A 27,481-nucleotide genomic window follows, 5' to 3' on the forward strand; every position below is an offset into this window, starting at 1 on the left:
TCGGGGGGTGGGGCCTGAGGGCGGCGCTTCCGGTCGGCAGAGCCTGGCGGCCGGAGTGGCGGCGGCGGTGGCTGCCGAGTGGCGGGATGGCGGGGTCCGTGAGCGAGGCGCGCTTCGCGGGACTGTCGCTGATGCAGCTGCACGAGCTGCTGGAGGACGACGCGCAGCTCGGCGACATGGTGCGGGGAATGGAGGAGGTGAGCGCCTCCGGACCTGGGGAAAAGGGTGCTGGGAGGGCGCGCCGGCAGCCAGAGTGGGGCCCTGAGGCGGGGATCGAGGGGTACCTAGGGCCCCGGGCAGGCTGGAGACGGGGAGCAGAGCCTAGAACTGGGACGTGGAATCTGTGGGGCCGGGGCTGGGCCCTCGAGAGGGAGTGAGGGCGCTGAGATTGGCTTGGTAGGGGTGGAGGGGACTGCCGTGGGGTCTCTCAAGGACTAGGGGACCAAAGCAGGTAGATTAGGCACGGATTTGAGAACGCTTTGAAAGCAACGGTTGGGAAGTTGTAGGGACACTGAAGCCAGTTCATGCGGATCGGATCGGGGCACTAGCTCGAGTAGACGGACGGTTCCTAGCTGGGCTTGTCGAGAGCGGAGGTCTGTAGCTGTGTTCTAGGATGGGATTCTGAGAGGGGTCCTCGACGTTCAGAGGCTCCAGGCCACAGACAGCCCGGGTTAGGGGCTGCCGCCTCCCCAAGTGCCGCTTCCCATGAGAGTGGCTCTAGCAGAGTTAGCTCGGGAGTTCCTTTCTTTGCTGGTTCTGTGAACATTCTGTGGTTTTAGCTCTTTCCCCAAGCATCCCGGCTTTCGTGTAAAGGCATCGAGGGAATTCTAGCATGGCCCACCTCTTTGGGTTCCTGAAATTGCTTCTGGCAACGGAGTAAATGGGGGCTGGGAGCTGACTGCTGACGCCCCTTCTCTCTAGTCCAGGGTCAGCCCAGCCTCTGGAAGGCATGTGCCCGCCCGTGTTTCTGGTTATCTTCCTCCACACCACGCCTGTGGTTTGCTTTGAGTAGTGACTGACTTCACCCTTGCGGGTCTGCCCCGAGTACTTCCTTTTTCCTTCTCTCCCAGCTGGACCTGACTGATGTTAGGAGTCTGGGGCTGTCTGATCCAGTTCTCCCTGGCCAACCTGCCTTCTTTGTCTGGGAAGTCTGGGCTTTCCTATGCCGGCAGTTGCTTAGCTTCTCCTGCCAGAAGCTGGTATGGGGGCTTTTGGCTTGCTTTCCGAAGAGGGATTGTTCCGCACCCAGCCAGCCTCCTTCCAAGGGGGCTTGTAAGAAGGTTGTACATTCAGAATCCCTGGAAAACCCTCAACAGATCATTGTCTGCCGCTACAGAGAGGCCACTGTAGTAAGATGGTATCAGTCTTTCCATTAATACACCCCTTGTATTCACGGGCCCTGCAGCTTGGCACATAGAACGTTGCTCTGAGATGCAATTTACCCAGTTTGTGGTATCCATGTGGCACTTTACATTTCAGAGAATAAGAGACAAAATCCATCTTTCTTGACTGAATGAGAATTCTGTGTCTGCCCAAGAAAGCACAATCCTTGCTTGGCTTCTCGGCAGTTTGGGGGAGATGTTTTGTTGGTTGTCAGCAGAGTGTCTTTCTAGTTTAATAATAAAATGATAGGTAGGCTTTTCAGCATATGACCCTGTCTGCAAGCTGCTACTTTGCTGTATGTGACTATTTTGTGTCAGTCAGAACAGCTACTGAAACTCTGTAGGTAGAACATTTAATAAAATAAACTGTTTTTTGGAGGGATTGGTGGAGAATGAGTCAAATAGACAATGACTCCAGCCTCACTGTGTCCTCTCCCTAAAAACCTAGAGATTGATTTTGTTGTTATTGTTTTATTTTGTTTTGCTTTGATATATATATATTTATTTATTTAGAGAAGTGTTTCTCTGTGTATGTAACAGCAATGGCTGTCCTGGAAGTCAGTTTGTAGTCTGGGTTGGCTTTGAACTCACAGAGATGGCTTTGGCTTTGCCTTGCTGGGATTAAAGTGCGCACCTCTACACCTGGCTAAAACGTGGAGATTGAGGAAGAGGAAGGCAAGTTAATGTAGCAGGATTTTTAGTTTAATTTTTTGAGTAGAGGTGTCTTCCCTACCACAGTACCACATGGAACTATGGAGGACTGACGGAGTAGACCACATGGGATTATTGAAGTTACTCGGCAGCAGTTGTTTTCGAAGGTATCATGCTCTTAAAACAGGGAAGTTGAAAACCAAAATATCTGGTCTGGAAACCCGTTGCCCTAGTTATGGGCAGTGGTTTCTAAAGGAACGGGTGTGACTCCAACAACCGTTGTGGGGTTGTTGTTGTTGTTTTTTTCTTCATGTTGTGAAAGTTTCCCTTACCTGGCACTGTCACACATTTGTTTGTTTTGGGATGGTTTCAAGAGAGAAGAGAAGAGTCTGTAAAGCATCCATTCCTGACCAAATGGAGTGTTATGAGAAAGTGTTAGAGAGCGTTTGGGTTTTGGAATCATAGACTGTCTACTGGACCCTGCTGCTTTTGTGCTGTGTGATTGTAGACGGGTCACACGCACCTCTCTGAACAATTCTTGGGAAGGACAGTGTGATGTTTCATAGAGTTGGTAAGGGGCCGATGAGATGGCAGCTTTTAACATGCCTGACACATTTTATGGTTAGTGCACATAACATAGCTTAGGGTTAGAGTTCAGTGTTCAGTCAAGAGTAGTTGCTGGAACTAGAGTGATAGCTCGGTTGGCAAGGTGCCTGCTGTGGAAGCGTGGAGACCTGGGTTCAATCCCCAGAGCCCATGTAAAAAGCCAGGAATGGTGACTCAAATTTGTCATTCATTTGTCTCCCCCAGGACAGGGAGACAGGAGGATTCCTGGGGCATTGGCCAGCCAGCTAGCCTACCTAATGGGTGAGCTTGTAGGCCTGTAAGAGACCCTGTTTCATAAAACAGGATGGACTGTACCCGAGGAGGCAGGGCATACCCAAGGTGGAACTCCCAAGGGTTTCCTCTGGCCTCCACACTCTTGTGTGTGTGTTGCTCTGTGTACCCATGCACATATGTGTATGTATGTACACACATACATACAGAGTTAACACCTGTGGTTCTCTTTTTGAAAGAATAACTGATGAGCCAGAGAGATGGCTCAGTGGTTAAGAGCACTGACTGCCCCTCTAGAGGTTCTGAGTGCAAATCCCAGCGACCACATGGTGGCTCACAGTCATCTACAATGGGATCTCATGCCCTCTTCTGTCATGCAGGCATACATGCAAATAGAACACTCGTATACATAAATAAATAAATCTTAAAGGAAAAAAAGGAGGAAAGAATAACATGTCACCCCAACAGATAAATAGGCTATCATTTAAAAAATTTTAAGATAAATTTTGACTTGCCGTGAGCCAAGGAAACATTTTGCCTTACTATAGTCAGAAGGCTTGTGTGACTCGATGTCTCTAGGAAGCATTGGGGAGTGGAATGGGCCTTTCACAGGACAGAATCTCATAAGCTGGAAAGAAAGCGCGTGCTCTCTCTTACTCTCACTTTCTAAACTGGCAGAAGGAAGTGTTGTAAATTGCAGAGCGAGGCTTCTCCCAGCCCGAGGGGATATTTTGTGGCCTGTGAAGTGTGGCTTGTTGAAGGCATTCACTGTTGGGCCTAACTACAGTGGCATCCAGCTCACTTACACTATTTTAATTGCAGTGTGTGAGTTTTAGCATGGCTCCAGACATTAAAATGATGTCGGGGCTCCGTAGCTCCATGTATTTTCTCTTTTCCTGTCTTTCCTGTCGTGTTGTTCCCTAAATGCAGACATCATTTGTGGGCCTTTTCTTCTTTTTGGGAAAAAAATATTGGATGGGTGAGGGAATTGAGACAGGGTCTCCCTTAATAGCCCTGGCTACCCTGGAACTCACTCTGTAAACTAGGCAGGCCTACATAAATCCACCTGTCTCTGCCTCTGCCTCCTCAGTGGGATTAAAGGCCCGCACAGCATGCCTGGCTGATTTTGTGTATACGTGGGTGTTGGTGCACACGTAGGAGTCAGAGGACAACTTTGAGGAGTAGGTTCTTTCCTTCCTCTCTGGGATGGAGGGATCAAAAATTCAGACTTGTACAACAAGGGTCTTTACCCCCTAAATCAGTGGTTCTCAACCTGTGGGTCGAGACCTCTTGGGAGGTTGACCAACCCTTCCACAGGTGAACTAAGATCATCGGAAAACACAGATATGTACAGTACAATTCATAGCAGTAGCAAAGTATACTTATGAAGTAGCAAGGAAAACAATTGTTTGGTTAGGGGTCACCACGACAAGAGGAACTATGTTAAATGGTTGCAGTTGGGAAAGTTAAGAACGCCTGCTTAAACCAGCTTACTGGCCTTCTTTCTTTAAGTTATTTTTACATGGCAGTGGAATGTGCCTTCATCTGTCCACACGAACCCCGTTGACTGGCAAGGCGCTCCCATAAAAGGAATGGTTGCTTGGGGGATTGGGCAAATAGACGGGACCTCTTGGGTCACTTCTCCCTGTGTGTCTTCTAAGGAAATGCTGCCTGGTCTGCAGTCTCACAGAGGATTCAAATTCCGAAGCTTTGTTCCTGTGGGAATGGAAGTGCCAGCATACAGAAATGCTGGGCCACTGAAAAGACAGTGTTTTGTGGAAAGTAAAGAGCTCTGGTCTGGAAGAAGCTGCTTCCTTGAGGCCTGTTGGCTGTGATTTGTGTGTGACAGCGGCCACTGCCCCAGTCATAGTGGCTCATTGAAATGGAACGCTAACCCGGGTCTCCTTTGGAACCCACAGGCTGGTGGGATTCAGGTTTCTAGAAGCCAAGAATTTGAACTTGCTGAGGCTATGCAGGCAGGGAGCGTGGGGTTCTCACTCTGTAGCCTGGCTCTCCTGGAACTGACTATGTAGACCAGGCTGGCCTCAGACTCACAGAGCATCTCCTGCCTCTGCCTCCCAAGTGCTGGGATTAAAGGTGTGAGCCATCATGTCTGGCTTTTTTCATTTTTTAGATAGTGGTGTTGCAGTTTTTTGGGAAGATGATAGGTAAGAGTCACGTGACTGGGTGACTGCCTTTACGCTACTTAAAGTGTGTGAGCTTCGGTTTTCTCCACCTTTAGGGAGAGAATGGTCGCGCCTGCCCTTTAGTGTTTTTGCAACCCTGAGGGGTGTTCCCCATAGGTCATCCCCAATTCTTAGAGCTTTTCTGAAATGGTAGATTGAAGCAGGTACATTGTCACAAATTTGAGACGAGACTGTCTCTGGAAAAAGGAAGAGACCAGGGTCTGAGCCTCGCTGCCCCTTCTGTTACTTGAGCGTAATAAGCTCATGTAGAGTTCTCCGGCTCCCTCGGTCACAGACAGGTTCTGTGGCCCTTAGCCTCTGTGTCATCTGTGCCATTTGATCCAGTTTATAGTCTGTTCACGTCCCTGTGGCCCCGTGGCTTCATTCTGTCATGTGTGTTTTCCACACCGGCACCAGCATCATGCCTGACAAAAAGGGTATCCCCATCAATGCCACTGTGAACAGTGGCTCGGCTTCAATTCGATGAGTAGAATGGCCCGGATTGAGTGCAGAAGAAGAGCTGCTGTAGGTGGAAAGGGAGACCCTGTTGGAATGTGGGGCTCTAGGACAGGAGCAAGTGTGTGCAGCTCTGAGCTCCCCAGAACCATCTGCATGAAATTTTGACTCCAGCCAACCTTTGAGTGCTTTGACTTTAAAGGGACTATATGGTTTGAACAGGTAATTAATGTGCCGTCAGAAGCAAGGAGGTGCCATCAAATAACTAGAAGAAGAAGCAGGAGTTCAGTGACTCCATTTTGACATCTTTTTACTGGGCTCTGTCAGACTGGCATGAAGCAGAACCTGGCCTGACTGACTGAACTTGATCTGCAGTGCCTGTGCCCCTGAGCTCAGGAAGGTCAGCTCTGTTGTTCACAAGGCCCTTATGTAGTGCTGGCAGTGGACGGCGCCATGGAGGTTTATGCCAGGCACATAGTACAGGTTATCCGCAAAGACTCGGTGACAGTCGGCCATGCAGCCACTGGCGCCAGAACGTGCTGAGACTAGAGTTGGAGTTGGCTGTTGCCCTGCTGGCCGCCTTGGGAGAACTGTCCTTACCGGCAGGACAGAGGCAGAGGCAAAGCTCCCTGTTGGATTTCTTCATGAAGAAGAATGGAATTCAATGTGATGTACGTCCCTGTGTTGTCTCTAGGTCACATGACTCTCACCTAGCAACCTCAGTTGGCCTGCAGCTCACAACATAGACCAGGCTGGCCTCAAACTCACATTCCTGCCTCTTCCTCCCTAGGGCTGAGATTAAAGGCGAGTGCCACCACCCCTGATATTTCTTACATGCTTAAGCCATCTGGCTGACCATATATATATTTTTTAAATCAAAGCTTTTGTTATCTCCAAGGGCTAGTGAATAGCCTCTTGAGGCTTTGTTCGTTTCCATAGCCCAGTGCCCAGCGTGGTAGAGGGGCACAGTGGGTGCTGATTAATGTTTGCCTGCAGACAGCCGGTTTCGTTCGTGTGGACATAGCTGAGTTCACGGAGGTTTATTTATTTACCCAACCCTTACGAAGAACCTGTTTCTCTGGAGATGTGAAACTAGTAAAACCACGTTTTTCTTTTTCTTTCTTCCTTTTTCTTTTTTGTGGAACCCAGTGCCTTCCGCATGCTAGACAGGCACTCCCCACCAAACTGGACCCTCGGCCCCAGGTTTTCATCTTTTAGGGTCATGCTGTTACATACAGAGCTAAATTCAAAAGTCACTATGTTTTAAAAAGTACTGGAATAGCACGCCTGTAGTTCCAACACTCAGGCAGAAGCAGGTGGCTTGCTGTGAGTTCGAGGCCAGCCTGCTCTACAAAACGAGTCCAGGACAGCCAAGGCTACCCAGAGAAACCCTGTCTCAAAAAAAAAAAATAAAAATAAAAATAAAGTGCTGGAACTTAACTCCACTGTAGTCAGGGGAGACCCAGGAAGCCTCTGGGGTGTGGGGAAGGTCACGGAATGTTTCCTGGAGGAGGCAGTGACTCAGAGGTTGAGGGAGAGTTAACCAGGTAATAAGGGAGTGGAGCTCTCGGATGTGGAGGTGGACAGCAGGAACAAAGACTCCCGAGGGAAACCTCTGGGGCCAGCAGGCACGGCAATATGCTAACAAGGCTAGAGGGACCAGTGCTGGGCCTAGGGGATGGCTCCAGAGAGGCAGGCAGCACCAGATGGCCGGAGCAGCCACCAGGGTAAGGAGCTTGGCCTGATCCTCTGGAGAGCCACTACAGGATTTAAGCCAGGGAGTGTTTTGGTTGGCTGCCCTTGACATTTATGTAGATGATTCTGGTGTGGGTGTGGGAGTGTGGGGGGTGAGTTAGAGGGGGATAAGATTAGGAAACATGAAGATCAGTTAGGAGGCTGAAAGAGAAAATTGAACCTTAGGCAGCCACAACAGTGGGCTTCAGGGCTGCACTGTACTACTGTGCTGGAGGTGCCCACTGAGTCCCTTTGCCTAAATGGACTAACAGTGAAGTGGTCATGGCTGTCTTTCAGTCACACATTATAGAGGGATATAGTGGAAAGCTAATAAATCCACACGCGAGTGTGCGTGTGCGTGTGTGTGTGTGTGTGTGTGTGTTCAGCAAGAAATAAATGACAGGAAAAAAAAAAGAAGGCAGCATAAGTTACAGAAACTACGAAAATTGGAAAGCCAACCATATGTATATATGTATCTATTTGCTTTTGTGGTGGCGCGGTGGGGAGGATGACAGCATCTTGCTGTGTTGCCCAGGCTACAGACTGGTGCTCTTCCTGCCTCAGCCTCTGAAACACCAGGACTACAACAGGTATAGCTGCAATATGTGGTAGGAAGCAGGGAGGTTGAGGCAAGATTTGGGGTGCAAGGAAACTTTGGAAAGTTTCCCAAATACTAGTTTCCGCACTGTTAACATGGTAGTGTCAACAACAGCATTCTAAACCAGGTGCCGTGGCATTTGCCCGTTACCCCAGCTGTGGGAAGCTCAGGTCCTGAGATTTTTATTTGACAAAAGGCAAGGAGCTGTTTTTGTATAAAAGGGGCTGTCGTTCAGACTGTACATTCAGGCCCCAGCACCAGGCACACTGTGTGTGGAGGCTCTGTGTGGTCCTAGCACTTGAGAGCCGGAGGCAGGAGCACTAGACATTCAAGAACATCTTCCGCTCTAGGGAGATCGCTGCCAGCTTGGGAGAAGAGAAGGAAAAAGTCATCCAGTGTAGTTGTCTCGAGGGTTAAATAAGATGGCCCGTGTAAGCTAACACGGTACCTAGCAGTAATGAGACAGTGAACAGAAAAGACCTTTCCTTCACAGCACAGCAGTGTGGAGCCCTTTGAGCTGCCAAGCGAGCGAGCATTTCCTTCAGGCATTAATCCCCAGAATCTTAATTCTTGGTGGTGATTACATGACTCCCAGCAAATAGAGTTGGGGAAATGGTGGTTAATGGGCTGGGAAGGGGTTGCTTTGTTTCTTTCTGGCGGGGGAGGGGGGGAGAGTGGGGGTGAACCTTGGGCGTTGGGAGAAGAGGTGGGGAAGTGGGGGAGGACTTGGGGGGTCGGGAGGGTATGAGGTGAAGTTCTGGAGGCTGTGCACCTGTGTACAGCATTCTGATTTTTAGATCATAATAGATGCCTGGGTCCCTGGGGCCTCCTGTGGATAAATGCCATCTGCTGCTACCGCCCAGGGGGCCTGGATGTTACGCAGCACAGTGGTGGTTCCGAATGAGTTTCGAGGCGCGGAGGAAGGCCTCGTGAGTTTATGGACTCCATTTCAGGAGGGAAGAAGTAGCTGCTTGTATTTGTTGTTTCTGATGCAATGTCTCAAACTCCTAAGAACAATACATCAGAAAGCACCTGGAGAGCCGTTCTCTCCTTTCACCATGTGGGTCCTGGGATTGGGATTCAGATCACCAGGCTTGGTGGCCACACCATCCTGTCAGTCTTTGTCCCAATTTGTGTATTCCTGAGTATTTAGGTAACCCCTCTCCAATCATAAATTTGTTAACTGACATTGAGCTGCTTTTTTTTTTTTTTTTTTTTTTTTTTTGGCAAGGATTAGCATTGGCAGTGACTGCTGAGCAGTTAAGAATACTTATTGAGGGTGTAACCCAAAGGGACTTGTGGGACCATGGCCCTTCCTTGCTAACAGTTTTCTGAGTCCCTACCTTCCTGCCCCCATGCTCCCTGCCTTGCCATCTGGTCCCCCCACCAGAGGCCTGAGGCAGTGAGTAAGCCCAGTTAGGGACTAGAAACACACAAGTGTCAGCCAAAACAAAGCATCTCTTTATAAGCTGATTAACTCTGGTATTTTGTTATAGTGATGGAAAATCAGGAATCAGGATGGCTTAGGCTTCTGATTCTTTACATGAGATAACTAGATTTTTGTTAAGAAACTTAAGTAGAATAATCTAGAGAGCAATAGTTTCTCTTTTGACTCTTGTTCCTTTTTTTTCCTAACTACCTACAAAAAGAAAAAAATATCTGCTTAGAATAGGATTCTTTTCTTTATACTGAAGTGAATGTAAGTCAAAGTCATGAAAGAAAGTTTATTAAACCGAATTCAAAGTCGGAGTTAGAAAGGTCATGTCAGGAAGCATATTAAAGATAAGAGCAAAATCATCAAAAGACACATGAACCCAAACCTAGCGTCTACCCGGATAGGCAGCTTTCTTATTTGTGCTTTATAGAGACTAAACTGAACCCCCCTCCCCACGCACCTCTTGAAGTTGTGAGTAAGAGGAAAGAAAGCCCAAGAGACCTTGATAAGGAAACCCCAGCTGCTTTGGTGGTCTCAGTCAGAAACCACTAAGAAAACCGGGGTCCAGGGGCATGTGATGGCAATTCCTAGTAATCCCAGCTGCTCAAGACCACTTGAGCCTGTGAGTTTAAGACCACTCTGGGCAACATCCCCCCAAAAGAGAAAAAAATAAATTTAAAAATCAGTGTTTAGAAATTTTCTTTAGGAAGCTGAATTTGGGGGTAGGTGTGGACAGGAGGAGAGAAGAGTCTTCAGTTTTAAATTACCACAGAAGACTTGAGCACTTTCCACTTAACTGGGTGTTCCCGTAATTCTACATCAGTCATTGCCATCAACAAAAGTGCCCAAGGGGCCATCAATAGTGATGGTTATTTTTACCCTGATACTATATCAGTAAAAGACACAGACACCTGTTAGGGTTTTGATATGCCCTAAACTCTGGAGCTGGGAAAAAAACTACCCTCCTAAGCTTTCTTTTACCTCCCAAACCCACATCCCATGCCAGTTGCTCTAATAATCCCTGACCAGGTTACTTCCCATTCTGTATCCCATAAATCCTTGCTGTGTTTCTCATCTGGGCTGCCTCCTTCTATCAACTATCCTCAGATCAGCCACACTAACATGCGGCTCTGCCTCTTCCTCTCCCCTGTACCTGTCTCTCCTCTCTTCCCTCTCCCATGATCTTCCTATCCTCCAAGCCGGCATTTAGTTTTTAAAGGGAATTAAGCCTAGGTATGGTACCATGTGCCCATCATTCCAGCCCGTCATTCCAGCCTCCTCCTGCTTGGGAGGCTGATACGGGAAGATCCTGTGAGCCCAGCAGCTGAAGACCAGCAGTGTAGTGACACTTTATTTATAAACAGACAGAGCCAGGATAGAGCCAGAGGTAGTGGCTCATGCCTTTAATCCCATGATTTAAGAGGCAGAAACAGGTGGATCTGTGTGAGCTCAAGGCCAGCCTGGTCTACAAAGTGAGTTCCAGGACAGCCAAGGCTACACAGAGAAACCCTTTTCAAAAAAGCAAAGTAGCCTGGCAAGGTAGCACATGCCTGTAATCCCAGCACTGGGGGAGATAGAGGCAGGCGAGGCCAGCCTGGTCTACAAAGTGAGTCCAGGACAGCTAAGGCTACACAGAGAAACCCTAGCTCTAAAAAATTAATAATAATAAGTAATTTTATTAATTAATTTAAAATAATTTTAATTAGTAATAAATAATAGTTTATTAAGTAATTAATTAATGAGTAATAGAGTGTGATGCCCCTCGTCCGTCTTCATGGTGAGCCTGCTGTCTCTGCTGGAGCAGCCACATGCTAATCAAGGTGGAAGGATGATGGCCACGAAAAAAATGAAGTGATGGGGCTGGAGAGATCCAGGGGCCTCTGTGGTTAAGAACAGGCGTTTCTCTTGCAGAGGTCCTGGGTTCAGTTGGCTACACCCACAGGACCCTCACAACTATCTCTAACTCCAGCTCCAGCTCCAATCCCCGTTTATGGTCTCCGTGGGCCCTAGGCACACACATAGTACACATACATGCATGCAGATAAATACCCATACACAAAATAAATCTTTTTTTAAGAATGAAGAAAGTGGAACATTTCTTTTATGCAAAGACTTTGGGGGCTAGGGAGAGAGCTTAGGGCAAAGGCTTGAAATGCTGAGTTCCATCCCCAGAAACCATGTGTAAAAAGCCAAACTCCCACAAGTGTGCCATGTTGTGGGTGTGTGCACTTGTAATCCCAGTGCCGGGGGTGCAGAGACAGATTTCTGGGGCCCGCTGGCTAGCCAGTGAGAGACCTTATCTGACAGAAAGCCAGTGAAGTGATGGTTCCTGAAGAGTTAGCCCCATCCTCTGTCTTCCACACACATGTGTGCACACACTTGCACTTGCATGCCTTTGTCTTAAGTGAGAAAAATTGAGCACATTCTTACCTGTAAAATGCTGCACCAGTGCACAAGGGACGCGGCTTTATGAGTGTGAGGCCAGCCTGGACTACGTAGTGAGAGCTGTGTGGAAAACAGAAATCCACCGAGATGTTTAGTGTGAGACTGCTTTAACCAAACTTCAGAGTCAGCTGATGGCTAAACTGATTTTGACTATGTGCAGAATTCTCAGGCTTAGCAGCAGAGGTTGGGATCCAGTGGTCTGGGAATATGGTGAGCATGTGAGCGCGCACGCGCACACGCACACACACACACACACACACACACACACACACACACACACACACACTACTTTCAGGAGACAAGGGAAAAGAGCATTTAGCATTGTGGCCAGTGTGGGTGGTCTGTCCTGCCGTCCCATCCTCCTCCCTTCCGCCTCACGGAGGGAGAGTGACGGTGAAGCCAGCGGCTGTAGTCATGTCACATCTCAAAGCAGGCACAGCTGTCGGAGCCACTCAGACCTGTCACACGTTCTCACGCCTCAATTGCAGGTTTCGAGCGCTTGCTTAGTTTTATCTGAATATTAGGAACTAAGTCTTGTAGGGAATGCCAAGCCCCCGTGTGTCCCCCTGCCAGCACTGGGACACTGGCAGACTGTGTGTCTTAGAGCCGACTTTATTTCTTCCCTAGGACTGGTCCCATTCTTTTCAAGCCTCCGTGTGTATGTTGCTGTGAGCTCTCGTGCTTCAAGTGAGTGGCACCCTGATCCTTAGCTGAATGGCCAGGTCCGTGTGGGAAGGGACTGAGTTTAGAGGCCACCACTTTTGTTCCTTTCTGAGAAAGCAGCTACCGTCCCAGCAAGAAGGTATCTTTACATTTAAAAAAAAAAAAAAAAGTGATTGGAAACCCCTGGTCCCTCTGTGTGTTTTTGAGAAAGGGTTTCTCTGTGTAGCTCTGACTGTATCTGAATTCACTGTTAGACCAGGCTGTCCTGGACTCACAGAGATCCACCTGCCTCTGCCTCCTGAGTGCTGGGACAAAAGGGGTGCGCCATCATGCCAGGAAACCCCCGGTCTCAGCTGAGTGGGTGGAGCTTTTGATAAGCAGCTGTTGAGTTCCTTCCTGAGTAGGCTGTAGTCTTGGAGATGGTTTCACACAGCCCCCGGGACAGTTGTATTTTAGGACAGTTTCATAACGTTCTGCAGCTCTTCCACTGTATTTCTGGACCATCTGATCTTCCCTTTGTCACCGTGTGAGCGTCTGACTCTGCAGCTGCAGCTGTTAGGCTCTTCTCAGTGAAAGCAAAGGGAGATAGAGTAGAGGATGCAGCCTCATTGGACCGCTGCAGCAGGCATGTGGAACTGTGGGCTCGCGAGGCTCACAGGCCTCTGAAAATCTGGAGTCAGCTGGGAACTGACTTTTGTCATTGGTTAACACTCTCTGCATGGGAGATGGATTTGAGCTTTCCAATAACCACAGGGCCAACAAAATGGCTCACAGGGTACAGGTGACTGGCTCCAAACCTTAGGACCACCTGAGTCCGATGATGGAAGGAGAAAGCCAACTCCCATAAGTCATCCGTTGTCTTTTACTTGCACACATGTGCACGCCTGCACACACACACACACACACTGTATGTAATAGAAAATAATAACCTACCAAGGCTGGAGCCATGACTCAGCAGTTAGGAGCACAAACAGTTCCTGCAGAAGACCTGGGTCCCAGCTCCAATACCAGCACTCATTTGCACATATCACACACAAAATTGAAAAGAAACCCACAGCACAAAGCCTGCAACTTCGGTGATTTGCATGCAGATGAAGAAAGTTGTTAGCCCGCTGGGCACCACAGGTCACCACCATTTCCTTACTGCGTGGTCTGCAAGCCTACAGTCTCAACCGTTCTCTGTGCATGGTAGGGTGGAACAGAAGCTCGGGCTTGTTTTTTCAGCGTTGTATTACAGAAAGCAAAGGTCGTTGGATGATGACCTCACTAATTGTACAGTTTGAGGGTGTCGTCTAGATGTTTTTGTTTGGCTGGTGTTTGTTTTTTTCTGGTCTTTTGAGACAGAAAGAGTCTCACACTGTATAGGGCTGGCTGTCCTCAGACTTTCTGGTCCCTGGCTCAGCCTCACAGTGCTGGGATTCCAGCTATGAGCCACCATGCCTGGGTCAGAACTTGTCTTTAAAAAGGTGAAAGGGGACAAAAGCAAATACCTGTTGTTCCTATGTAAATTGTGTTTCATGAGATCAGATAATGCAGAAAGTTCTACAGATGCAGCCAACACCTGCAGGCGATGGATGACGCTGAAGAGTACTGTCAATTTTAGCTAGTGACTGTGGCATGTAGTTAGGTAGCTTACAGAGTGCACCCACCAACTTTTTAAGGGTGAGTGATAGGATGCTGCTTCAAAATAATTCAAGAGTGAAGGCTGTGGAGTAACTCGGTGTAGATGGCCTCCAGCAATGGGCAAGGCTCGGGGTCCAGGCCAGCCCTTTACATGAAGAAAAGGGGTTTTAAATGTTGACAAGAACCTGGGATAGAGTTACATGTGGCTGCGTCATACTCGGTAGTTGCTTTGTGTGTAAAAATAACAAAGTTAAAAGACGCAAGTGGGGATGAATTCTAGGAGGCTGCTTGAAGAAGATGGTAGTACGTCTCCATTTGTTCCTTGGCAAAGCCGCACAGAAACACGCTCTGGAAAAACCTCAACAGCGTTCCAGCGGAGCACAAAACCCAAGCAGACACCAGCACATACTGAAGTGTGAAGATGGTGGCCACAGTGAAGTTTTCAGTCCCCACTAGTAACTCCTAAATTTTTATAATCACACTAGCTTTATTTCCCTCTCCCAAGGCGGCCTCTCGGGGCACTGTGCTGTCTGTGTGCAGGCTTACATCGCTGGTGGCAAGACTCATGGCACTGCCTGGACTAGGGCAGTGCCCAGCTGGCAAAGCCTTTTATCCCCAGGGATGATCTTGACCATGAGACTCTGGAGGTCTGGGCTGCTTCCAGGTCGTTGTCAGGTTCTTAAACTGGCTTCCTGGGTGTTTCTTGAATGAATTTGGGAATGAAGTAATGAATGACCATCTCCTGTGTTACACATGTTGTGACTGACCAGGATTAGCAACTGCATGTGGTTTTTTAAAATACGCTTTTAATTAAAATAGAATCACACATATTCTGTTTCCATTTCCTCCCCCCAGCCCCTCCCAGTCCCCTGCTCCAGTCCTTCCCATGCTCCCCGCCCTCAGATTGACAGCTCTTTTTCTTTGGTTATTGTTGCATCCATGTATCTATATGCACGTTTCTGTTTGGTGTGCAGGTTTCCAGGCTGAGCGCTTTGTGTTGGGCAAGCAGTAAGCGTATCCACCCTGTGGGAGGCTGGTTCCCTCCTCACAGCCGTTGCTTGCCTAGTTCTTTGTCTAGGGCTGGGACCCTGTGAAGCCTTGGTTTTGAAAATAATTGGTAAATTAGAGTGGCTTCAGGGCTGTCTGATAGCTCAGCTTTCTCATGCCCACTGAGCTTGGTGAGTAGGGAGGGTTGATATCAGCTGGAGAGGGCTCACCACGCCACCTCCTGTCTGAGGCGTCTCTTGTGCTGCCACTCTCGGCTTGGCGGCCATCGTCACGGTCCTAATCTTTTCCCTTTATTTAGTGCTGTGCTCATTGCTGTGGCAAACCAGGGCAACAGGCAGCCACCAACTGCTGTGTGGTAACAGCGTTAGTCTATGGTGCCGCCCGAACAGCGGTAGACAGTTAAAGATGCCGCCCTTGGGAGGAGCTGGCAGTAACAGCCGGCAGTGGCTGAGGAATGAACCGTGTCTGGTGCCATGCTGCAGGGGGGGCAGTTCTGTGCTTTGGTTTTGTTTTGTTGCTTTGAGACAGGCTCTAGTTTTGTAGCTTTGGCTGGCCTTGAACTTGCAGCTATCTTCCTGTATCTGGAATGCTAGGGTCACACAAGGTGCACCACACCTGGCTTACAGGTCTGCCTTGGGGCCGAGTGGCCTCACCAGAAAAGTGAGTGTGAGCTCAGATGGCCTTACCCCTTGGGAAAGCTGCTGAGGTTTCTGGCCAAACACAGGCACACTGGATGGAGGGATTCCTGGTGGAAGGGGGTGCTGAGATGCCTCTCTGACAGGTTTGGGAGAGCCGGAGCTTGGTTGACATGCTCTGTCTCCTTAAGGAAGAGCACCGCACCTTACCTTCTCCCATGTTTGGGCTGCATTGTTGAGTCATAGCTAGGCATAGTTCAGGCAGTTGGCTCAAGGGACAGAGCAGGAGCGAGGGTGGATGACGCCAGCAGTGTGCTGGTGCCCTGTGGCTGCTGTTACAGTCTGGGGGCTGGAGTCCCGCCTGAGGTGCCAGTGGTCCCTGAAGGGTCTAGAATCCAGGAAAGAGCCTGTTCCCCTCTTTTCCTTCTAGTTGTGGCCAGCTCCCTGGGTTGTGGCCCCACTCCTTCAATCAGGCAATTGTGTCAGTAGCAGAGGTGGCAGAGAGCATTGAACAGGGAGGGTCTAGTTTGGGGTGGGGCTGTGCACTTTAGATAAAGGCAGCTCAGAGCCGTTGCCAAGCTTGGTGGAGGTGTGGGCAGGGCCTCGGATACACATGAGCAGATCTGGTGGCAAGTATGCCGGGTATGGGACTCCTTGTTGTCCAGTAACATGTTTGCTTGCTAAATATAGCAAGATTGTTCACCTGTGCTTCTGCTAAGCCTGCAGAGATAGTGACAGGTGGAGGGGTTGTAACCTCCGATGACTCAGCCCGATTCCAGGGCTCGTTGGACTTGCATCATGTGACGGACTTCTAGTACTGTTAAGAATTTCCAGCTGGGCCATGGTGGCACACGCCTTTAATCCCAGCACTGGGAGGCAGAGGCAGGGGGATCTCTTGAGTTTGAGGCCAGCTTGGTCTACAGAGTGAGGGGCTACACAGTGAAACCCTGTCTAGAAAAACAAGAGAGAGAGAGAGAGAGAGAGAGAGAGAGAGAGCGGAGACAGAATTTCCACTGGAAACCCAAACCTTTGCCTGGCCCTAGGCGGCAGGCTTCAGGGAGTCTCTTGTCTCTTAAGTGTTGTGTGGGCAGAAGGGCAGAGGGGGCTTACGTCTGTCTTCTTCCTTGCTGGGTTTATTTCAGAGTGTCATGTGTGTGCATGTGAGTGTGTGCACGCACATGAGAGTGCACACACTGGTGGAGGCCAGGGGGCAGCACTAGGAGTCCTCATTTCTCTCTCCAGATAAGCTCTCTCACTGAACGCAGAGCTGGCCTGCTGGCTGGTGCGCTCCGGGTCTGCCAGCCTCTCACCCCCGGCGCACTCCTGTGTGGCCGCACCTGCCTTCTACATGGCACGGGGATCTGAATTCAGATCCTCCCCAGACCCTGCTTCCCCCCCCTTCATTTTTAGAGGGAGGTACTTTATTCTCTCAGGGCATTTGCCTTCTGTTTGTAGTTTGTACTGAATCAAAAAGGTATGGTTTTTAGTGAAAGGAAATGACTTTTCTCTCTGTAAAATTATATGACTGTTAAAAAGGAACCAGTTAATAAAAAAAAAAAAATCAACGGGCAGTACAAAGTATAAAGTCTGGAAGTGAAGTGATTCCACCAGGCCAGGGTAGCCATGCTAACCGAGTCTGGGCAGACGTCCTGGACAGCCTTCGTCAGGCTCAGGGCAGAGGCAGCCATGCAGATGGGACCCTGATCAGTGTGTCACGGACCACTCATTTTTCCGTAGGAGGAAAAGGAAGCTGAAGTGAAACTGAGTTACAAAAATGGTTCTTCACCGCAGAGAAATTATTTCCTGAAAAGATTTCTTTATGGTTAAGGAAGAGGACGGACCGTGGGAAAAGATCAAGGGGCCTGTCCACTGCCGGGCTCAGTTCACATGTGTGCCCTCGCCTGTCATGGGGATGAGGATGTGAACAACTTGGGTCCTTTTTAAGCCTGACTTTTACTAAAGTGGACTTCCCTCTTCATGCTCAGATCCATTATCCGGCTAGGGTGACCCTGCCAACCCTCCCCAGTCCCTCTGTCCTGTCCCTAGTCTCTGCCAGGATTACGAAAGCTAAGAAAAGAAGCCTGCAGCATTCCTGGCCCCTGTCCTTGTTGCTGCCATTGCCCTCCTGGAGGTTGGGATGTTCTCTGGGTGGCCACTTAGGATTTGCTGTCATTTATTCACATAAAAAACACCTGCTCACCCAAAGGGTATATATAAAAATACAACCAGTTGAGCAGCCTGGCCACTGGGAGTCTGTCTGCTTTTATCGGTGGGTGGCTTTGGCTTTGTGAAGCCTGTCAGATGATCGTCTCGTTCTTAGCCCAGGCCTCCAGGACTTTGTGCTATGTAGGGCAAGTGGTCCTAACCCCCCACCCCCGTGGGAACAGAGTATTTTTGTATTTGCATTTTATAGAGTGGTGCATCTCAGTTAAGCTGCATGCAGGGATCCCCTGAGAGTTTGGAAAAGTGTCTTTGCCTGGGCCCCTTCAGAGTCGTCTGGTCGGTGGTTGGTCTGGATTGGGGGGTGGGTGCCCAGAGTTTCATGGGTGCTAAGCAGGTGCTCTGCTACTGAACCGTGTCCCCGCCCACAGGCTCGGGGCTTTTCAACCCCCTCCTCCCCCCTCAGGGGCATTCTGATGGGTCGCAGTGTTGTAAAGCCACATTTAGCAATGCTGCAGCAAGTGCTTGAATGTCACTTTTCCCACCTCGGGACCAGGGTTTACTGTGTTGCTTCTGCTAGAACTTCTGGGGACATTCTGCTTTGGAAACTACCCACAGAGTGACCCCACATGCCCCCAGATAGGCTTAGACTCAAGTGACATTCTTAGAGAGGCCAGCGAATGCACGAGCTTTGCAGCAGAATGCTGTGTTCCTTGACAGCAGCTCACTTTTCCTTACTCCGTATTTTGTTACCCTTTGCTTTGCTGTTTGATAGTAGAGATGAAAGCCAGAGCCTTGCACAAGATTGCCAAGCACTCTGGATCCTCAGCCCTGTTCTTTGATTGAGAATTGGCCTCATATGGTTTTGGTTTGCTAAGGGGAAGGGTGCACGCAGGTGGAGCAGATTTCACTGTGCGCTGGGGCCTGTCATGCCAAACAGCTTGGATTATGATGGGACACAACAGGTGAGCAAGAAGAAACACTTCTCACAAATGAGTGTAGTGACAGTGGGTGGCTGTGAGTCTCAATAGGACAGTCAGAAGTTTCGATAGGACAGTCAGAAGGCCTCTGGTCAAGAATAGGAGTAACAGACCCCACTCCAGAACCCTGAGTTCTCAGCTGGTGAGAAAGGGGCAAGTGTCACCTTACAGAGGGTGGAAGACACGGTTCCATTTACGATGTTTTCTCCCCCCCCCCAGACAGGGTTTCTCTGTATATCCCTGGCTGTGAGTTCAAAGCCAACCTGGTCTATAAAGATAATCAGGACAGCCAAGGCTACACAGAGAAACTTTGTCTTGGGGAAAACAAAACAAAACAAAACAAATAAACAAAACAGACAAAGAGTAATGGTACAGAGCAACAGGTCTGGGCACAGGAGCCATGTCCTGGTCCTGGTCCTGACCTTGGCCTTGAACATGGCCCCTGCCACTCCTGAGATGACACCAGAGGGAGGAAAAGGCCCGTAGCAGGTAGTTTGCATATGACTAAGCTTGATTTGGATATAATCATAGATTCAGTGTTAGACGTCAGACACAGTTCCTGTTGTGTGCCTTCATCTCATACCCCATACTCTGGCAAGGCTGTGACACGTTACACTCTCACAGCCAGGATATTGACCCTGATCCCGACAGCATAAAGGCTCAGCCACCAATCACAGGTTGTTCACAGCCCTCCTGCCCTGTCACAAACCCCACAGCTCTCCATCTCGATATTTGAGACTACTGCATGCATGGAACTGTGGGATGTACGGCCCTTCAGGATTGGCTCTTCTCACTCCTTGTGATCCCTTGGGGTTTTATGAGTTGTTTCAGTGTGAATAATGCTCTCCCTTTTAATTGCTGAAGAGTATTTCATGGTATGGACCTGTTCTTGTGGTAAAAGACGTGTAGGTTGCTTCAAGTTTTAGATTATTTTGAACAGATCTACTGGGAAATTCAAGTGCAGGTGTGCATGTGTGTGTCTATACAGGAGTTTTTGTTTCTCTGGAAGAATGCCCAGGAGTACAGCTTCTGGGTCAAATGATATTTCCATGTTTAGTTTCCTAAGATGCCGGAGTGGATCTCTGTGATTTGTCTTTGTGTAACAATGGAAGGAAAGACTCCTGTGCGGCCATGGCCATCAGTGCACAAGCCTCACAAGGCTCTGGGAGCCCCTAGAGTAGATGGGGACAGGAGCCACCCTGCCTCTGGGGACTCCTTAAAGCTCAGCCCCCATTGCCAGGCTCTCCCTGCTTGCTTAAGAGTGTTCACGCCATCAACCTCAGAGGTGCGCCTGGCTCGTGGTTTACAGTGCTGAGCTGGAGTTGAAGGGACTTGGTGACAGAGATCCTCCCCGGTTGGTTTCGGCGGAGTGTGGTCTTGAGGGCCTGTGTATCTGCTAAAATCAAAATGCCTCCTGCGTGATCAGGCAGCCAGTATTGAAGGGCTTTTTCTTTGTTCTGGGGGTTCCCCTGGCCTCCGGTGTGTGGGTGTGCCGGGAGCTGTGCAAGCGCCAGCAGGGGTACGGTGGGAGGTGGGGAGCGGAGGATTATATACAGAATATGGAGAGGAAGGAAGTCTTAGCAAAAATAGCCTGGGTGGGGCGGCAGAAAATATTAAAGGGAAGATGAATGGCTGGGTGGGGTTGAAGAGGTGCTGGAAGAGATGCAGTTGTGTCACCTTGGGTAAGGGGTTAAACTTAAAGTGCAGAAAGTAAGGGAGCGGTGGCCAGGCCATGTAGAGGAAGCAAGTCATGAGTGAGGAAATAGGGAACCAGAAGGCAGATGTGTTTGATTCTTGTTTTTCTCTTTGAACACACTGTGGCCGAGCTTTGTCTTTTACCCTTTCTGTGTTCTGGCCCAGCCAGTTTTCAATACCTGTCAGAAAGCCTAGAGTCAGTGAAGGGAACAGTTGTGGGGCAGCCCCTCTGTCTTTGCTAAAGGGGACAGCCCAGGAGAGCTGCTGGTGGGCATGGGAAAGGTGGAGAAGTGGTCACTGTAAACATAGCTCAGTCTCTGGGCCGCTGGGCTCTTTTGATCTGAGGCTGACTAGGAAGCACACGCTGACATCCTGCCAGCTGAGCACTCTGATGAAAGTGGCTCTGATTTCCTCCACCACGGCCGAAGCTTGCTCTGGACAGTCCTGCCCTGTGCCTTCACAGCTGTTTGCATTTGCCATAGCAGCGGCTGTAAAGAATTCAAGTCACGGTGCAGCCATTGAAGGCAAAGCCCTGTGTGTTACTATGGGGGTTGGGGGAGGCGGGCCTCACCATTTGTGAATGGGGAGAGCCCCCCCCCCCCGCAAGAAGGCAGAGGGGCAGGAGTCTCTGCTTGGCTGTGTCTGACCAGCCTATATAGGGCCATCCAGGAGAGCAGGGGGGGATGTGGCCACCTGGGCCCCCAGCGCAGGACTTGCTAGTGAAGTTATACACCGACCTTGGTCTCACCAGCCTGTGTATTTCTTGCAGACGCAGACTGTTCAGCTTAACAAAGAGATGACACTGGCTAGCAACCGGAGCCTGGCAGAAGGAAACCTTCTATACCAGCCCCAACTGGATGCTCAGAAAGCTCGCCTGACCCAAAAATACCAGGAACTCCAGGTTCTCTTTGAGGCCTATCAGATAAAGAAGACCAAACTAGGTAACCTTTTTCAGGTGGTCTTTTGAGAGTAAAGAGTTGAAGGGAGGCCAAGCAGTGGCGGTTCACGCCTTTAATCCCAGCACTCTGGAGGCAGAGGCAGGCAGATGTCTGAGATCTAGGCAGCCTGATCTTGGACAGCCAGGGGTACACAGATAAATCCTGTCTCAAAAAACCAAAAAGAACTTTCTTCAGAAAGTTCAAGCAATGCCCTACCAGGAAAATGACATGAGAAAGTTTCAGGTCTCTGCAATAACTGCTGTAACAGGCAATCGTTTAGGGAAGAAACCACTTTCTAAATTCAAGACTCCACCTGCTCCAGACAGCACAGAAGAAAGCCGTCCTCTGAGCCAGGGTGGCCAGCTAGCGCTCCAGCCTGTGTCTGGCTCTCCAAGTGAATCAGGAAAGAGCCTTTTCGCTGGATGGCTCAGTGGTTAAGGGCACTGGCTGCTCTTTCAGAGGACCAGGGTTCAAGTCCCACCACCCACATGGTAGCTCACAACTGTCTGTAACTCTGTTTACAGGGGATCTGACACTCTCATACAGACATAAAGTGTAAACAAAATACCAATATACATAAAATAAATAAGAAAGAGTAGGATGGGGGAAAAACTATATTAAGAAAGAAAAAAAGAGGGGGGGAGAAGAAACCTTGTGGGAGCCAGGTAGTGGTGCTTACAGCTTTAAACCCAGCACTCGGGAGCAGAGACAGGCAGAGTTTGAGGCCAGCCTGGTCTACATAGAGAGTTCCAGGACAGCCAGAGATACATAGAAAGACCCTGTCTCAAAAAGCAAACAATAGAACCAAGACATTTTCTGGACTGAAGATCTGCGTCTGGTTAAGAGTGCTTGCTGTTCTTCTAGAGGCCCCAAGTTTGGTTCCCAGCACCCACACAGGCAGCTGCATGTTTTCTGCTCCCATCAGCACAAACATGCAGAAACACACAGACACACATGGCTAGATACACACAGGCCTGGTGTGATGATGCACACCTTGAATCCCAGCACTCTGGAGGCAGAGGTAGATCTCTGAGTTCTAGGCCAGCCTGATCTACATTGTGAGTTCCAGGCCAGCCATAGTTACAGAGAGAGACCCTGCCTCAGGGAAAAAAGAAAACTAAAAACCAAAGTCACCTCCTTTTGTGAGGTATACAGCTACTGTTTGCTCTGGCTCTGACAGCCTCTGTAACTTCAGCACCCACCCACCCAAGAATGTAAGAAAAAACATTAAAGACTAGAACACCAAATGCTGGTGTGGGGTGCCACCTTGGGTGCAGTTCTTGGTTGGGCCTCCTAACGCACAGGGCACGTTCTTTGACTCAGGGAGACCTGGGCATGAACCCAGTGGAAGGAACACTGTACCTCTGACAAGGTAAGTACAAACATTGGAGTTTGTTTGCTCGTTTTGGTGCAGTCGTTGAGTTGAGGAATAAGTGTCCATCTGCAGAGTGCAGGCTAGGGGTGGAGTGGCAGCTTTGAAAAGAAAAGACTCTCAGATACACCTAGGCCACCGGCAGGGAGACGATGCCGAGCGAGAGAGGCCAGCAGGCAGAGCCAGGGCAGTGTTGTCATGCTGTGGAGGCCAGCCTTGAAGGGAGAGTGGGTAAGGTGGAGCCTCTGGGAACGTCTTACCTGGCCTGACCTGACATGGCATTGTTGGAGTTTTAGTCACGTGGTGTTTTGTTTGTTTAAGATTTTTATGTTGGTGTCTGTGAATGTGTGTCACCTGGTGTGGGCGCTAGGAACTGAACCCAGGTCCACTGAACCTTTCTCCAGCCCCTCATGTTTTAATCTAAGACCCTAAGGCTTAGAAGCATGTGCTAGATTAAGTTATCTCTCAAAAAAAAGACATGATAAGGGCAAGTGGTTGAGAAAAAAAGTAGGACATGCTCCTTCGAATGGTGACAGAGGCCTGTAACTGCAGCTGCAGGAGGAGGACTGTGAGGTTCAGGCCACCCACCCACTTTAATGAGATGGTATACACTGTAAGAGCAGGTGGGCTGCAGGTATGGCTCAGTGGCGACCACCTGCCCTACATAAGAGCAGCCTCTGTTCAGCCCTGAGTGCTGGGCAGAGCCTGTGATCCCAGCTGTGGTCACATGTGGGAAGCAGGCGGTGCCCTGCTGCTCTGACATGGGATGCTGGCCCACTCTCTCTCTAGACCTTGTCCATTTAGGTTCCTCCTAGCGTATTTAATGCTGTGCTTCGAGCTTCCTGGAAAGTCCGCTCCTATTGCCTTTCTAGTTAAAAATGGCGTTCTCCAACAGGGAAACTGAAAGGCATCTTGGTGGGATGCGCCGCTTGACGCCATCATATTTTTTGCTTTTTCCAGATAAGCAGTCTAACAACGCTTCCTTGGAGACTCTGTTAGCACTTCTTCAAGCAGAAGGGGCCAAGATTGAGGAGGACACTGAGGTAAGGCTGCGTAGCCTTAGTGGACTAGCTCGGGCCGCACATCTGGACTCTTAGGTCACGCTGTCTATTCAGTAGACCCGCTCCCTCCAGGACATGGGAGCACCACAACTCCACAGTCAACAGGTGGCACTTGTCTGGGTGTGCGTGGGCATCATGGCCTCTGGCTAGGAAACGTGCTAGGCAGGGATCCAGTGGGCAGGGGCCAGTTCAGCACTGGCCTGGTTGAGGAAGTACATGCCGCTCTGAACTAATCTCACCACCACGGCCGAGGCGTCTTCTGTGGTCAGAGAGGCAGCTTGTCACTGCTGAGCCTTCCAGTTGTGGCTGGCTGAATACATGGCTGGAGCCTTGTTGGAAGGAAATGAGTCAGGGTCAAGTGTGTGCCTTAGCAGCAAGTCAGGGCTTGCTGGCCACACATTGCTGGTCAGGCTGTGCTGGGCTGACTAACCGTTAGGCCCTGATAGCCACAAGTAGGGTTCTCTGCTGTTTACCCTATCCAGGGTGAGTCATTGGTCAGGGTGCAGCCAGGTGGAAGCCGGAGGGCAGGGCCTGGGCAATGGCTGTCTCTCTGGAATGGGAGAGCTGGAAACTCAGTACTGTAGTCGTGTAAGGCGAAGCCTTGCCAGGTGCCATCTGTCTATTGGGGTTCTGGAGGGTAGAACCAACAGCAGACCACACACCTCATTTTCCTATGGTTCTGCTTGGTGACGGCTCCTGCTAGCATCACCCAGGCCCACCTCCAGGGTCCAAAGCTCTGAGCCCATGGCAGAAGATGGGCACCAGGGAGTTTTCCCAGGAGAAGGGTTACAGGGGCTGAGCCCCTCCTTTTGCCTGGACTGTGAAGGCAGCCTTCTTCCTAACAGCTGTCTGACCGGGGTTCTTCTTCTTGTAGAACATGGCAGAGAAGTTTCTAGATGGAGAGCTTCCTCTAGATGCCTTTATCGATGTCTACCAGAGCAAGCGGAAGCTGGCACACATGCGGCGGGTCAAGGTGGAGAAGCTCCAGGAGCTGGTGCTGAAGGGACAGAGACTCCCGCAGGCCGGGGTCCAGCTGCCACCCAGGGCGCCCGAGCCGTCGCCTGCCGCCCCCCTGCCCTACCCGCCCGTGGAGGCCACTGGGCTCCCTTCTGTGGTGCCTCGGCGCATACCCCCACCTCCACCCCCGGTGCCTACAGGACACACAGCCACCCCGTTCACTGCTGCCATGGGCTCAGGACAGGCTTCTCCATACCCGGGATTACAGTGCCCACCTCTGCCTCCCAGGGCGGGCCTCCCCTCTCAGCAAGGATTCTCCGCACAGCTGGTGTCACCATACCCACCAGCCCTGCCCCAGAGGCCCCCTCCACGGCTGGCGCCACACCAGCCAGGCTTCATCCTTCAGTGAGCTCCGGCCTGTCCTTCCTGCAGGACGGCCCGCCGTGCCGAGTGCTACAGACGGAGGCTGTGAGGCCCAGCATCTGGGCCAAGGGCTTGGATGCCCTGGGCCAGTGTGTCTGTCCATCTGATTTTAGAACTGTAGGTCCATGGTAAGTAATAGAGAGCAGGTTTTGTGCACTAAGGGAGCTCTGTGCCAGGCCACAGTCTGGCGTGCCCAGTCATCGCCTTGGTCTGTGTTCTGGGGGTGGTTTCTGAGTATCCACTGTTGATGGACTGGTGCGTTTGGAAAGACAGACCTCCCCCTCCAATTTAGACTCCCGTTGCAGCTTTATTTAATAAGCATGGTTAAGTATCTGTTTTATTTTCAAGTCTTGGCCCACCAGCTGTGGCGCTGAGAAAGGCTGGTCCACACTGACCAGCCTGGAATGTGTCCCCATGGCCATGCTGGGCGGCTGTGCTGTTCATCGTGTCTGCAGGGCGGGTCGTCAGTTACCTCCTGCCCCCGCCAAGCTGGATGCTCTCATGGTTCCCAGCCATGGCAGAGCCAGGAGAGCTGTCGCCCTGGGTGTGAGTGAGGCCAGTGTGAGCTGGATAGTACAGTCCACAGCCCTCCCCTGCCCTCCCCTCTTTTCTCCTCTCCCCCAAGCCGCATGACGGTTTCTGTGAAAAACAAAAAACAAACAAACAAAAAAAAAAACCTCAGTGTTTTTACTACACTTGTAATGTTCCTGTTTTATATTTCAAAAGAAACCTTTTTGACACTCTTAAGACCATTCAGGGAAACTTTTTTAAAAATTCAGATACTGTTTTGAGCTGGTTAAAAATGCAGATTTATTGAGTGCCGCTTCCTGTCAGGCGAGCAGTACATAGGCACGTCATCAGTGCCCGTGCTGTGCCTTAGCTTCACTTGGTGCCAGGACTCAGATGCCTGCAGCGTGCCAGCTGCCCCGATGGGCCCACAGTTAGGTAGGGCCCTGGTGGGCCTCATTGCTTTGTGATAGGTCAGAGGAGGTCCATCCACCTTCAAGCAGGATGTTCTTCGGCAGTGCTACAGGTGTTGGCTGGGGACATGGAAGGAGTCCGGCGAAAGCCCACCCCACAGGATTGGCGGCGGTGGCTCCTTCCTCTCTGGGATCTCATCTGCAGGTGCCACATGTGCAGTGTTCCCAGGGCCCAGCCAGGGAAGGGGCAGCGCCCACACCTATTGCCGGAAGAGGGCTGTGTGCCTGTTGGTAAAACTTAGAGCCCTACCCTCGCTGTGCCAACTGGCTGCAACCCAAAGTGGGAATCAAGCAGAGCTGGTTAGAGAGCTGCTGGGCTACCAGCCTTTGTCCCCAAGTCCTATACTCCTGTTCGTGGATTTGGACTCTACCCTACTGGAACTCTTCTGTAAAGAGACAAAGCTGTATGTGCCACCATGATACCTCTGCCACCAGCTGCCATCAGGAACACCCAGTGCCCCAGGCATGGGCTGCAGCCACACCGGAGCTCCAGGAGGATGTGGTGTAGGGGCCACCAGGCCAACCTTGTGATCACTGCCCAGGGCCAGATGTGGTACCAGGGTTGTAGAGCTGTAGAACTCTTAATAAATTGAGACTTATTAATTTGAGTTTGTCGCAGTTCTCTTCATTTTTTTTCAGCCTGCCACTGCTGTGCCTGGGAACATCTGTGATGAGGTTCTGAGTATCAGTGACATCTGGTCCAGCGAGGACAGTGACTGTTACTGGGGCTACAAACAAACGGCATTCTAGCTGGGTGGAGGATTGCGGGTCAGCTACAGCTATTCAGACCCATCTCCAAAAACAAAACTGGTGTGTTCTGGATCCCTGGCATAGGGGTCTTGTATTTTTAAGCCACATACTGAAACAGAAAGAAATCCTGTCTTTGGGATGCTACAGTGCTGGGACATTGTGTTGAGGATGACCTCCGGGCCCACTGTCCCTCGTCTCTGTCCACAGGCCTGCATAACTGAATAGCTAGGACACCAGCCGTTTCCGATGTTGGCGGTTCAGGGACTCTTAGCATTTTAAAGAACAGTCCCCACCCACAGCAGACCCCATTGTGCGCCTCCCCTTTGCAGTGAGGGGTTTACCTCCTGCGCCTTTGGGTACATGCCACCCTTGGCTGAGCTGCATGCCCGTCTGACTTAGTGTGCCCCACACCTACTGTGTGTCTGTTGCCCTACTATGTCTCTGACTCACGTGCCTGCAGCCCTTAGTTGAGCGGTGTGCCCTCGGATCTATGCTCTATTGCACTTTGCTGT

At 50.3% G+C, this 27,481-nt stretch overlaps 1 protein-coding gene across 1 annotated transcript; it reads left to right on the top strand.

Moving 5' to 3' along the window:
* Vps37b (VPS37B subunit of ESCRT-I) lies at nucleotides 1-26,827 on the top strand. The gene is made up of 4 exons (XM_021652773.2): nucleotides 1-197; nucleotides 21,258-21,429; nucleotides 23,759-23,841; nucleotides 24,734-26,827. The coding sequence occupies exons 1-4, from the start codon at nucleotides 87-89 to the stop codon at nucleotides 25,223-25,225; spliced, it is 858 nt and encodes a 285-aa protein (XP_021508448.1). The 5' UTR covers nucleotides 1-86; the 3' UTR covers nucleotides 25,226-26,827.
* Nucleotides 26,828-27,481: the final 654 nt, after the last annotated feature.

This window comes from Meriones unguiculatus, chromosome 4 (assembly GCF_030254825.1).
Source record: "Meriones unguiculatus strain TT.TT164.6M chromosome 4, Bangor_MerUng_6.1, whole genome shotgun sequence".
In the NCBI taxonomy this organism is placed as follows: Eukaryota; Metazoa; Chordata; class Mammalia; order Rodentia; family Muridae; genus Meriones; species Meriones unguiculatus.

Excerpts from the sequence above, each read along its gene's own strand:
- Vps37b (XM_021652773.2), top strand. The coding sequence starts at position 87 with ATGGCGGGGTCCGTGAGCGAGGCGCGCTTCGCGGGACTGTCGCTGATG. Across the intron at positions 21,430-23,758 it reads GATAAAGAAGACCAAACTAG|ATAAGCAGTCTAACAACGCT; the intron begins GTAACCTTTTTC and ends TGCTTTTTCCAG. Across the intron at positions 23,842-24,733 it reads AGATTGAGGAGGACACTGAG|AACATGGCAGAGAAGTTTCT; the intron begins GTAAGGCTGCGT and ends TTCTTCTTGTAG.